The sequence below is a fragment of the Pan troglodytes genome, chromosome 7 (genome assembly GCF_028858775.2).
Source record: "Pan troglodytes isolate AG18354 chromosome 7, NHGRI_mPanTro3-v2.0_pri, whole genome shotgun sequence".
Lineage (NCBI taxonomy): Eukaryota > Metazoa > Chordata > Mammalia > Primates > Hominidae > Pan > Pan troglodytes.
The window spans coordinates 105034735-105048312 of NC_072405.2; the positions used below are offsets into that span (position 1 = coordinate 105034735).

A 13578-nucleotide genomic window follows, 5' to 3' on the forward strand; every position below is an offset into this window, starting at 1 on the left:
GCATCTGAGGAGAGGACCCAGGTGCGAGGAAATCTCAGAAATGGGAACGGGGAAATTGAAAGCACAGGAGATAAACTTTGCTTGGGTCACAACTAGAACCCTTCGCTTCGCCTTTACGAAAATATTGAGGCCCGTTGCAACCCTAGATGAGGTTGTCTCATTTTCTCGCTGGAGAACTGTCAGGGAACACGGAAAACCCACCCGCAACCCGGCTTCATGCGGCGCCGTCTCCTATGGCAACCGGGAGGAGGCGTGGTTCGAAGGTTAGTCACGCCCCTTTCCTTCCAACCCGAACAACGATTGGTCCGAAGGCGCGGCGGTGGCGCGGGGAGGCGGATCCAGGACCGCAGCTCCGGCTGGCCCGCGCCGCCATTTTGGATTGTGTGAGTTTCCGGGACGTTCGGAGGGTGGCCTCTCTCCCACCGGGTTCCGCATACCCCAGGCCCCGGCCCGCATCCAAGTGTCAGGTTGGAGCCGGGAAGCGGCCCTGGTGGTAGTGGCGGCGGGGGCAGGATGAGCGCGGAGGCGGCGGACCGGGAGGCGGCCACCTCCAGCCGGCCCTGCACCCCGCCGCAGACCTGCTGGTTTGAGTTTCTGCTGGAGGAGTCACTGTTGGAGAAACATCTGCGCAAGCCCTGCCCGGGTGAGCGCGGCGCCTGCACCTGGGGAGCGGGACCCGGCCACCGGCGCTGTCCGCCCAGCTTCCCTCCGCTCCCCGCCTTCTCGGTCACCGAAGCTGCGGCCTGGGAGGCGCGCACAGGAGCCCAGCTCCGGCCGGGCTCCTCGCTTCCCTTAAACATGCCCGGGTGGAGGGTCAAAGAAAAGCTCGAAACAAAGGCTCTCCTACCCCCGGAGGGGAGGGCCTGGTGCTGTCATCCTAAACCCTTTGGTCCTTTTTACGATTTACCTTTTTACTGTTGGGGTTTTAGAGGCTGCGAGGCAGGTCTTGTGGTTGCTTGGGTCGGGGAGGCTGACCAGACCCCTCCTTCAACCCCAAGCTGTGAATAAATTCAGGGAGCTGGGGAGAAAGCAGCTGTTGGGTGTTGATCGTGACGCTAGTTATTATCTTAGGTTTTATTTAAACATTTTTTTCTTCAGTGAGGGAATTTTATTGACTCTTATTCCAAAGTTGGGCTGTAAGTTAAAAGAAAATCTTTGAAAGCAGGAACTGCTGCACATTTGCAAGATGGCTTTGTATAGTGATGATAATGATTAATAGCCCAGTTAAATGGGTGTGATTGATGGGGGAGGAGGAAAACTCCAGGCATTCTCAAAAAAGGTATTGGCACAAAAAGGTAAGTTCCTCGGATAGCATTTCTCTAAATTCAAATCTATATATGGCTTGTTCAGTCTCAGACTGGCCTTAACTGATAGAGACCACTGTGTAAGAAGTTAGTGTACTTAGGCAGTTTTGGCACCTGTATAATGCCCTTAATTCATTCCTTTTGAAAGATAATTTGTTGAGTGCTTTCCGGGTGCCATGCACTGTGCTTAATTGTTCACATCCGTTACCTCCTTTAATTTAATCTTCATAATGATCCTGTGAGGTAGGTGATATTATCCTCTATTTTGCATTGGAAGAAGCAGGTACAGAGAGGTCACTTGATGGAGGTCCCCCTAATTAAGTGTCAAAATAATAGTTCTAATATTTATATCTCATTCTTCTAATTGGCAGTGGTTATTTGCAGAACCAGAAATCTATGACTGTTACGTTCTTCCCCGTAAGGTGCTTTTTTTTTGCTTTTTTCCACTCTAATCTGTTACCCTTCCTCCTTACCACTCTTCCGCATCTCCTTTAACCCCCAGGCACACTTCTTACATACGTATTCCTTAGTCATTTTAACAGCGCAGCTGTTTGGATTCCTTTTGTGGCAAAAAAACCCAAACTCCCCCCCCCACCCCCACCCCCAAAAAAACCAAACCAATAGTGAATCCTTTTGTATCTACATAATTAAAACTTAAATTTAAGAATTTATTTTCTTTTAAACCCTAGATCCTGCACCAGTTCAACTTATAGTTCAGTTTTTGGAACAGGCTTCCAAACCTTCAGTTAATGAACAAAACCAAGTTCAACCTCCGCCTGATAACAAGAGAAATCGTATTTTAAAACTACTTGCTCTTAAAGTTGCTGCACATTTGAAGTGGGACTTAGACATATTAGAGAAAAGGTATCCAAGATTTCAGTGAAATTTCATTTGAAGTGCTATTTAGATATCTTGTTTTATTTCTATATATGCTTTTATGATATCGGCTCTTAAAAATTACGTGCTGGGCGCCGTGGCTCACGCCTATAATAATCCCGGCACTTTGGGAGGCCAAGGCTGGCAGATTACTTGAGGTCAGGAGTTTGAGACCAGCCTGGCCATCATGGTGAAACCTCGTCTCTAGCCGGGCATGGTGGCGGGCCTGTAATTTCAGCTACTTGGGAGGCTGAGGCACGAGAATCGCTTGAACCCGGGAGGCTGAGGTTGCAGTGAGCCGAGATGGCGCTACTGCACTCCAGCCTGGGCGATAGAGTAAGACTCGGAAAAAAAAAAAAATAATAAATAAATATTATATATTCTTGATAAAATATGCAAGTATAACATTACTTTTGATGTGTTAACTAGAGAAAATCCACACCTAAACTGTTGTAAATTTCTCAAGTGACTTTTACATATCTGAAGAAAATGAATAAAAATTAATGATAGATGTTGTGTAATATGAATGATTTGCTGTTGAATAATTGAGTTGATTTTACTGGTCATAAATCACTATCTCCTATTAAAACAGCTGATTAGAGCCAGTGCTTATTTGCTTAAATATAAATACTTTCAAGCCTGTTATTAGAAAATGATTTATTATCATCCCCTTCTCATCACAATTTAAAATATCCCTTATAGGAAGTTGGGAAAAATTTAAAAAATAGGAAATAATTGGGGAGGAGAGAGGTTTTTTTTGACATTTTCATGTAATTTTTGTTCTTTGTTCTCCATAGGCTTAAAGTTGTGATCATACCCTATATACTGTTTTGATTCCTGGTTTTTTCACCTAGCAGTATCATGAGCATTTCCCCTTTTTTATTTTTTGGAGAGAATTCCGTTGTATGGATAATTTATTAACTGTTCCTTAATTGACAGTCGTTTAGTTTATTTCTAGTTTTTCACTGATATAAATCACAGGGCCTTAAATATCTTTGCCCATAAAATAAGTTTATCTGTATTTCGAGTTGTATTCTTAGGATAGCTCCTTAAATTGCTGGATCGTGCAGTATAAACATTGTTAAGACACATGAATATTGCCGGATTGCATTCCAAAAGAGTTTATACTCTCACCAGTAGTATTCAAAAACCCTCTTTTTAACCACATTCTTCAGCATTAAATATTAGAATTTTTAAAGTGTATTTTTTTTTTTTTTTGAGACGGAGTCTCGCTCTGTCACCCAGGCTGGAGTGCAGTGGCGCGATATCCGCTCACTGCAAGCTCCGCCTCCTGGGTTGACGCCATTCTCCTGCCTCAGCCTCCCGAGTAGCTGAGACTACAGGCGCCCACCACTATAAAGTGTATTTTTAATCTGAGCAGGGGAAGCTATACGTTATAGACTGAAGAGACATCAACAGATAGCAATGGGTACAAAGAAATATGACATATATGAGGCAGCTGGAAAATTGAACACTGATAGGATGTTTGACAGTAAGCAAGTCTAAGTTTTTTAGATGTGAAATTAATATTGTGATTATGTTAAGAGTTAATTTTTTGAGATATATTCTGAAATATTTATGGACGAAATGATTTGGGAAGTGGGGAAGAATAGAGATGAAGTAAGATTGGCCATCAGGTGATAATTGCTAGATGATGGTACATAGGGGTTCATTATATCCTGTCTACTTTTATGTTTTACGTTTTTTCATAATAAAAAGTTTTAAAAATCTTTTCGCATTTAAGCCGGGCACGGTGGCTCACGCCTGTAATCCCAGCACTGTGGGAGGCTGAGGCAGGCAGATCCCAAGGCCAGGAGATGGAGACCATCCTGGCTAACATGGTGAAACCCCGTCTCTACTAAAAACACAAAAAATTAGCCGGGCGTGGTGGCGGGCGCCTGTAATCCTAGCTACTCAGGAGGCTCAGGCAGGAGAATGGCATGAACCCGGGAGGCGGAGCTTGCAGTGAGCCAAGATTGTGCCACTGCACTCCAGCCTGGGCGACAGAGCGAGACTCTGTCTCAAAAAAAAAAAAAAACAAAAAACTTTTTCACATTTGATAGCTAAACCCAGAGATGTGGTTCCTTAACAATGTAGGTATTTTCAGCGAGGATATGGAATTTTGTATGTATTTTGTGTTTCTTTCACAATTAATGTGCAAACTTGTATGTTTTGCTTCTTCAAGTTTGTCTGTTCCAGTATTGAATATGCTACTAAATGAACTACTCTGCATCAGTAAAGTTCCTCCTGGGACAAAGCATGTAGACATGGATCTGGCCACTTTACCTCCGACCACTGCCATGGCTGTACTTCTCTATAATAGATGGTAAATGTTTTCATAAACTCAGAAGGCGTTGGGCAACCTCTGTTTTATTGCACTGTGGCTTTCAAGGATATTCTTTTAATGGACCCATTCTGCTGCAGGGATTTTTCAAATCTTGGGAACTGTGAGTCTAATGGTGGAGAAAATTTGTGACTGCATAGATGAAAAGCAATCTGATAAATATGTGGATGACTTATGCAGGATTTACCATGTGTCAATTAATGCTTCATATAATTTATACAAACCTAAGGAGTACTTGAAAAAATAATTGAGATGACATTTATAATGTATGAAATTTTCTTTTTCCTGTCTTTTCTTCAGGGCAATTAGGACAATTGTTCAAAGTAGTTTTCCAGTCAAACAGGCAAAACCCGGACCCCCTCAGTTAAGTGTGTAAGTTGGTGGCTATGACCTTTACTTGGCACTTTTTTCATTAGAGTTTTAAAAATGTTTGCAAGTTTTTAATAACCTCTGTTATAGAAGAAGTAGAGCAGGAATAGGAGGGCAGAAGGCCTGTGTGAAGGTTTGTTTGAAGGAGTTAGAGGGGCTGGAGAGTCAGGTAATGTGCTAGATACAGAGTTCTAAGAAGGGAAGTGCTTTGGGAATTGTGCCATTTATCTGAAAGCAGTGAAGTTTTTTTTTGTTGTTTTTTTGTTGTTTTTTTTTTTGAGATGGAGACTCACTCTGTCGCCCAGGCTGGAATGCAGTGGTGTGATTTCGGCTCACTGCAGCCTCCACCTCCTGGGTTCAAGTGATTCTCCCACCTCAGCCTCCCAAGTAGCTGGGATTGCAGGTGTGGGCCACCACGCCTGGCTAATTTTTGCATTTTTTAGTAGAGAGTGGGTTTCACCATGTAGGCCAGGCTGGTGTCGAACTCCTGACCTCAGGTGATCCACCCACCTTGGTCTTCCAAAGTGCTGGGATTACAGGTGTGAGCCACGGCACCCAGCCTGATATTTTTTTCATTTAATTAAATTGTCTTGAAAAAGATTTGTATGTGGGGAAATTAATATATGTCAATATTAGGGTACAATACAAAAGTTGATCGTATCTGGAGGTTTTCTTTTTTTAAATTTTTTATTTTTAAGGCTTGTCAAGTGAAGCAGCAGGAGTGGAGGATGGAGTTTTAAACCTGATTCTTAATTTCCACATGGCAGCCTAGCCAAATTTGGAGCTAGAAAGCATAGTTTCTAACTTGATACAAATGAGCTTTTGTTGTAAGTTTTGCTCTTCAGTTGAGTAAATGAGGCTGGGTGCTGTGGCTCACACCTGTAATCCTAACACTTTGGTAGGTTGAGGTGGGAGGATTACTTGAACCCAGGAGGTTGAGGCTGCCACTGCACTCCAATCTGGGTGACAGGGTGTCTCAAAAACAAACAAAAAACCCAAACAAAGTAAATGAGAAAATACTGGTACGTTAATAAGCATCATAATAGTTGAGGGTTTTGTTTTTTCAAACATGAAAATGAATAACATTAAAAACACTCTTAAATTGAACCTGACTTTCAAGAGTGATGCTCTTAAGTTTTGAATTTTTTAGTCTCGAGAGTAACTTTTGATACTTTTGTTTTCAATTGTTTCTCTTTTAGTATGAATCAAATGCAACAGGAAAAAGAGCTAACAGAAAACATTTTGAAAGTGGTAAGTATTGGCATCAGTTACACAGTAACACTTCAGGAACAACTTTAGAGCAGCAGTTCCCAACCTTTTTGGCACCAGGGACTGGTTTTGTGGAAGGCAATTTCCAGGAAACTGGATGTGGTGTGGGGGGCGGGGGGTGAGGATGATTTCAGGATGATTCAAGCACGTTACATTTATTGTGTACTTTATTTCCATTATTATTACGTTGTAATATATATGGAAATAATTATCCAACTCACCATAATTTAGAATCAACGGGAACCCTGAGCTTGTTTTCCTGCAACTAGATGGTCCCATTTGGGGGTGATGAGAGACAGTGACAGATCATCAGGCATTAATTCTCACAAGGAGGACACAACATGGATCCCTCGCGCGTGTAGTTCACGATAGGGTTTGCTCTCCTGTGTGAATCTAATGCCCCCATTGATCTGACAGGAGGTGGAGCTCAGGCCATAATGCGAGCGATGGGGAGCAGCTGTAAATACAGCTGAAGCTTCTTTTGCTCACCCGCTGCTCACTTCCTGCTGTGCAGCCTGGTTCCTGGTACCAGTCCATGGCCTGGGGGTTGGGGACCCCTGCCTTTATACCATTTATAGATGTGTCTTCTAATCTTGGGGACATGAGAGTTGTGAAGGTCTAAGTGCCGTGACATTAAGGTTTTTACTATTAGGATATAGGTAATATTCTAAATCACACATAGTCTTTCAGTTTTAATAGTAGAGTACTACTGATTGATTCTATTTTGTGATACATTAGTAGATACGAGAAACTGATTTTACAGGTGACGTCTTTATATTTTGTATTTTCTAAAAACTCTTATGACAAACATGTATAGTTTATATTTTAAAATTACTTTTATAATAAATTACAGCAGTTTATTTTTTATTTTTTTGAGACAGAGTCTTGCTCTGTTACCAGGCCGGAGTGCAGTGGCGGAGTCAGCTCACTGCAACTTCGCCTCCCTGCTTCAAGCAATTTTCCTGCCTCAGCCTCCTGAATAGCTGGGATTACAGGCACTTGCCACCACGCCCAGCTAATTTTTTGTATTTTTAGTAGAGACAGGTTTCACCGTGTTGGCCAGGCTGGTCTCGAACTCCTGACCTCAAGTGATCCACCCACCTTGGCCTTCCAAAGTGCTGGGATTACAGGTGTGAGCCACTGTGCCTAGCCTAGCAGTTATTTTTTAATTGATCTACATAATGGAAAATTAGAAACCTGACAGTTTCTATAATTTAGAAATGATTTCTGTAATTAACACCTACAATGTTCCATATTACCATGTGAGGTGTAGGGGCTGGGTGAGGAGAGAAAAAGGTAAGACATGATCTGTATCTCACTATAGCAAATATGCTGTAATATTTTGAATGTGGAAGCCAAAGCCTACATCATTTCATTGTTGTTATCTAGTTCCTAATAAAATGACTGGCACATTGAAGTATACAGATATTTCTTGAATAAATCAAGTGGAACAGTGCAAATTTTTTCTTTTTTAGACAGGGTCTGACTCTGTTGCCCAGGCTACAGTGCAGTGGCCTGATCTTGGCTCATTGCAGCCTCCACCTCCCAGTCTCAAGCGATCCTCCCACCTCAGTGTTGCCAGTAGCTGGGACTACAGACATGTGCCACCACACTAGACTAATTTTTGTATTTTTTGTAGAGATGGGATTTTGCCATGTTGTTCAGTCTGGTCTCAAACTTCTGGACTCAAGCGATCCACCCACTTCGGACCCCCAAAGTGCTGGTATTACATACATGAGTCACTGTGTCCAGCAAAATCTTTTTTGTTTTTTGAGATGGAGTCTTGCTCTGTTGCCCAGGCTGGAGTGCAATGGTGCGATCTCAGCTCACTGCAACCTCCGCCTCCCGGGTTCAAGCGATTCTTCTGCCTCAGTCTCCCAGGTAGCTGGGATTATAGGCGTGCTCCACCATGCCTGGCTAATTTTTGTATTTTTAGTAGAGATAGGGTTTCACCATGTTGGTCAGGCTGGTCTTGAACTCCTGACCTCGTGCTCTGCCCATCTTGGGCTCCTAAAGTGCTGGGATTACAGGTGTGAGCCACCGTGCCCGGCCACCAGCTAAATCTTTAAAGCATTAACTTTTCTTTTTTAGACAGAATATTACTCTGTCACCCAGGCTGGAGTGCAGTGGCATGATCTCAGCTCACTGCAACCTCTGTCTCCTAGGTTCAAGCAATTCTTGTGCCTCAGCCTCCCTAGTAGCTGGGATTACAAGTGTATGCTACCATGGCCAGCTAATTTTTGTAGTTTTAGTAGAAACAGGATTTCTCCATGCTGGCCAGGCAGGTCTCGAACCCCTGGCCACAGATGATCCTCCTGCCTCGCTTGGCCTCCCAAAGTGTTGGGATTACGGGTGTGAGCCACTGCCCCTGGCCTAAAGTATCAACTTTTCTACAGAAAAAAGATACCAGTCTTTCCTGTTTTTTGTATTGTCTTTTTCTTTTTTTTTTTTTTTTTGAGATGGAGTTTCGCTCTGTCACCCAGGCCGGAGTGCAGTGGCGCGATCTTGGCTCACTGCAACCTCCACCTCCCAGGTTCAAGCAATTCTCCTGCCTCAGCTTCCTGAGTAGCTGGGATTACAGGCGTCTGCCCCCATGCCCGGCTAATTTTTGTATTTTTAGTAGAGATGAGGTTTCACCCTGTTGGTCAGGCTGGTCTCGAACTCCTGATCTCGTGATCTGCCCGCCTCGGCCTCCCAAAGTGCTGGGATTATAGGCGTGAGCCACCATGCCTGGCCCTCCTGTTTTTCATATTTTCTAACCTCACAATAGGAACTTATTTCCTTTCATTTAAGGTAACTTTATTTCAACAAATGTAATTGTACTCTTGCTGTGTTAAAATTTTTTTTAATAGCTTAGTGTACTGAGTTACTAAATAGACTGTAAATATTTTTGGTTATTATAATCAGTTGCTATTCTTGTATTTTTTTTTTTTGTTTATTGATTTCTGTAGCTCAAAGAACAAGCTGCTGATTCTATTTTGGTACTAGAAGCAGCCCTAAAATTAAACAAGGATCTTTATGTCCATACGATGAGAACCCTAGATTTATTGGCCATGGAACCAGGCATGGTAAATGGAGAAACTGAGAGTTCTGCTGCTGGATTGAAAGTCAAAACCGAAGAAATGCAGTGCCAGGTATTCATTTGATACTTAATTTACGTAGGGCAATTTTTTGGAAAATCTTAATATGGGATCATCCTCCTATTTTTAATTAGAATTTATTTCTGCCTTTGTCTCTTAAGATGCTATTAAAACTGCATTGTATTTAATTTATACGTTTATAAGATTTGACATTTTTCTAAAAGAAATGGAAGAGAAATTTTATGTCATCTGTTGTCTCTGAAATAGTTTCCGGATTGTATTTAGGAGACAGAGTTTAAGTACTGAGAATACAATTATATGTAATTGATTTACAGTTCTTTCATATTATCAGAAATCTGATCAGACCAAAAGAAAATAAAAACTAATATTGTGCTAGACTTTGAAAAATCTAGACCTCAAGAGAGAGTGTCTAGCTTTTCAGGGATCTTAAGTTTGCCCTCTTTCTATAACTCTGGGCCCCTCGTTCCTTTCACAGTTTTCAGTTGATGCTTATTGTCAGGTATTATTTGTTTTTGTTTTTTTTTGAGACGGAGTCTCGCTCTGTCGCCCAGGCTGGAGTGCGGTGGCACGATCTCGGCTCACTGCAAACTCCGCCTCCCGGGTTCATGCCGTTCTCCTGCCTGAGCCTCCCGAGTAGCTGGGACTACAGGCGCCCGCCACCACGCCCGGCTAATTTTTTGTGTTTTTAGTAGAGACGGGGTTTCACCGTGTTGGCCAGGGTGGTCTAGATCTCCTGACCTCGTGATCCGCCCGCCTCGGCCTCCCAAAGTGCTGGGATTACAGGCGTGAGCCACCGCGCCCGGCCATTGTCAGATATTACTTTGTGTGTTTATGTCTTCTTTTTCCCTACTGGATTATAACTCTTTGACGTCTCTCTCTCTTTTTTTTTTTTTTTAATATGTTCTGCGTCTTACTTTCCAGAATAGGACCTTGAGTAAAATAGAAATTTTAAAGTATTCAGCGATTGTCTAGAGAGGGCTACTAAGATCGTACCTTCTAAACTGTATTGTCTTTCCTTATTCGTATGAGTTGGCATGGCTTCTTTTATCACTAATTCCTTTTCTGGAAAGGGGTAAAAATAGTTATGACAGTTTTGGGAAGGTGCCTTTTCAGATAAGCTATTTCCAGAGCTGAAGGTAATCATTTATTCAAGGCCTGATGAGCTGGAGTTTGCAGCAGGAGTAGGAGTTAATGAAGTATTGATACTTGGTAACCCTTTTTGTAAAAAAAAAAAAAAAAATTAATTTTTTTTTTTATAGAGACAGGGTCTCCCTATGTTGCCCAGGCTGGTCTCGGAACTCCTGGGCTCAAGGGATCCTCCCACCTTGGCCTCCCAAAGTGCTGGGATTACAGGATACTTGGTAACATTTTAAAATCACTGATGAAACTTGCATATAGGAGTGTTACTGGTATGTAGTATCTCATAATCTTTCAGAACCCGTTTAAAAGTTGTTGATGACTTCTGATTTTCGCAACATGGTGGATGATACAACCTGAAAACAAAACTCCTGTAAAACATCTGTATGTGCTAGGCAAACTATCAAATGTTCTTTTACTTACATAGCTGAGTGACAATTCCTGTTTTTTGAAAGGCAAATTAATGGTAACACTCATTTCCTGGCATGACAATGTTTTTCTTTTTTGAGACGGAGTTTCGCTCTTGTTGCCCAGACTAGAGTGCAATGTCGTGATCTCAGCTCACCACAACCTCCGCCTCCCAGGTTCAAGCAATTCTCCTGCCTCAGCCTCCCAAGTAGCTGGGATTACAGGCATGCACCACCTCGCCTGGCTAATTTTTGTATTTTTAGTAGAGATGGGGTTTCTCCATGTTGATCAGGCTGGTCTCAAACTCCTGACTTCCAGTGATCTGCCCGCCTCGGCCTCCCAAAGTGCTGGGATTACAGGTGTGAGCCACCAGATCATATCTAAAGTAGGTTCTTTACATTACTAAAATTTACCTTAGACTTAAAAAGAAAAATTGTTATTTTTTTCCCCCAATAAAACCAGGCCTTAATGCCCTTCAGGGCAGCTTCATTATCAGGCTTTTTTGTTTTTACAGTAAATCTATTGAGCACCTCTTAACCTCTAAACTCATTGTAATGGCTAGTCAGTTGCTAGAGTAATACTTGAAAATATCTTTTTGGTATTTTGCAATCTATCTTTGCCTAGAAAGGGGAATTATATATAACTGTAGTAAGTATGCATATATGTGCATGGGTGTGTGTGTGTGTGTGTGTGTGTGTGTGTGTGTATTTTTTGCTCTTTTAGTATCCCTTTACTCCAGATAGGAGGAACTCTCTAGAATGAAAATCAGCCAAGGGAGGCCAAGATGAGCGGATCACCTGAGGTCAGAAGTTCTAGACCAGCCTGGCTAACGTGGCAAAATCCTGTTTCTACGAAAAACACAAAAATTATCTAGGCGTTGTGGCAGGTGCCTGTGATCCCAGCTACTCGGGAGGCTGAGGCAGGAGAATCGCTTGAACCCGAAAGAGGAGATTGCAGTGAGCCGAGATCACCCCATTGCATTCCAGCCTGGGCGACAGGAGTGAAACTCCATCTCAAAAAAAAAAAAAAAAAAAAAAAAGTCAGCCAAACATGTAGTGTGGACTAAATAGTGCAAAGCGATGTTGTAGAGGCTAAGGAGAATTAACCTGGATTCTTTGAATTGGACAGAACCATATTTATAAAGCATATCAGTGAAGAGTGGTTTCATGATGAATACCAGGCATGATTATAGCTTAGGAGTTTGGAAGAGGAGTAAGTATCTGTTGCCAAAGGTTGGTTTCGTGGTATAAAAGGAGTAAGGGGTGTGGAATGAAGCATATTTCTAGGATCTCATGTGAATGGGGACTTGAGAAGACTGGTGTGATTAAAATAGAGCACAGTGGAGAGGTTTGGAAAGAGAGATTAGGCCACATTCTGAGATCCTTACAGATCAGGCCAAGGAGTTTGAACTTTCTTCTGTTTTGGGGAGTAATTGAAGTCTTCTTAAGTCAGTCAGATCAAGAAGACTTGATCTGTCAGCCATGTGTAGAATAAATTTGAGTCAGAATATTACGAGCTTAGGAATCTGAATTCAAACTTTGGCTCTGCTATTACTTGGTTATATGCTTTTCATGTCACTTTCTGTGCGTTTGTATTCTTATCCATAAAATGGCCAAGTTGAACTAAATAATCTGAGTCTTTTTTGAGTTTTGCATTTAGTAATTCCAGGTGTCAATATAAGCTTTTTGAAAAACATACAAATTATTTTCTTTTTTGCCTAGTGTCCACATCTTACATACAAATTCTGTCATAGAAACATACGACTGGAAAAGTTTTATAGTTAGCATACATTTCTCACTTTAACCAGTATGTTACGGTAGACGTGCACCATCTTCACTTTTGAGGGGCTCCCCAGCGTTTTTTCCCTCTCCTGTGTTAGAAAATTCCCGATCTTTTCAGACTTGTAGGAGGCAGAGCCTGCTTCTTTTTTTTTTTTTGAGACAGAGTCTCGCCCTGTTGCCCAGGCTGGAATGCAGTGGTGCAATCTTGGCTCACTGCAACCTCTGCTTCCCGGGTTCAAGCAATTCTCCTGCCCCAGCCTCCCAAATAGCTGGGATTACAGGTGTGCGCCACTACGCCTAGCTAATTTTTGTATTTTGAGTAGAGATAGGGTTTCACTATGTTGGTCGGGCTGGTCTCGAACTCTTGACCTCGTGATCCACCCGCCTCGGCCTCCCAAAGTGCTGGGTTTACAGGCGTGAGCCACCGCGCCCAGCCAGCCTTCTTCTTATAGAATCAACTAAAAACTCCCAATACTAGCTTTCTCTAGCCTTATCTGGCTTGAGGGCAGGCATATCACATAAGTTTTACAGATGGGTATGCTTCTTTTAGACTGAATCATGAGCTAGTCCTAGTAAGTCATAGCATTGAGGGTGATGGAGAATCCACTGTGGTGGTGGGTAGCAGCAACAGCGACAGTAAAATCTAGTTTCCGGGGACAGCACTTGCAGGAGTGTAGCTGCTGCTTTCAGGGTCTGGTCTGGGTGGCTACGGGTGACAGGAGCTGTGGAATCTACTGTTGAGATTCTTCACCAGACTAGTGTTGGCTCTCATCCTGACTGCATGCCTCCTTTGCCCTTTTTTCTAGTCAGATTCTTTAGCCTTTTTAATAATTCTGTAGGCGACCTAAAATCTACTCAGTAAATCAATATTCTGCTTAAGTTGACCAGAGTTGGTTTATGTTGCTTGTGACTAAGAACACTGGTGGTAGCACCTCTCCTTGGAATATGTGTTTTTTTATGTCTTTTTTTCTGTGTTTTCGTGAGATAAA

General features: G+C 42.4%; 1 protein-coding gene across 6 annotated transcripts in view; it reads left to right on the forward strand.

Annotated features, from left to right (window-relative positions):
* The first annotated feature begins 303 nt into the window (after positions 1-303).
* The window catches only part of INTS8 (integrator complex subunit 8), a 57161-nt gene continuing 43886 nt past the window's right edge, over positions 304-13578 (forward strand). For 2 of the 6 annotated variants that reach the window (XM_016959695.4, XM_063816418.1), the window contains exons 1-6: positions 310-643; positions 1994-2168; positions 4366-4506; positions 4825-4896; positions 6093-6144; positions 9114-9296. In XM_016959695.4, the coding sequence (XP_016815184.2) occupies positions 514-643; positions 1994-2168; positions 4366-4506; positions 4825-4896; positions 6093-6144; positions 9114-9296 (753 nt within the window). In that variant the 5' untranslated portion in view covers positions 310-513. Of the gene's footprint in view, positions 644-1993; positions 2169-4365; positions 4507-4824; positions 4897-6092; positions 6145-9113; positions 9297-13578 lie in introns of all 6 variants that reach the window. The other 4 variants (XM_016959696.4, XM_009455680.5, XM_063816420.1 and 1 more) reach the window with 4 other exon arrangements.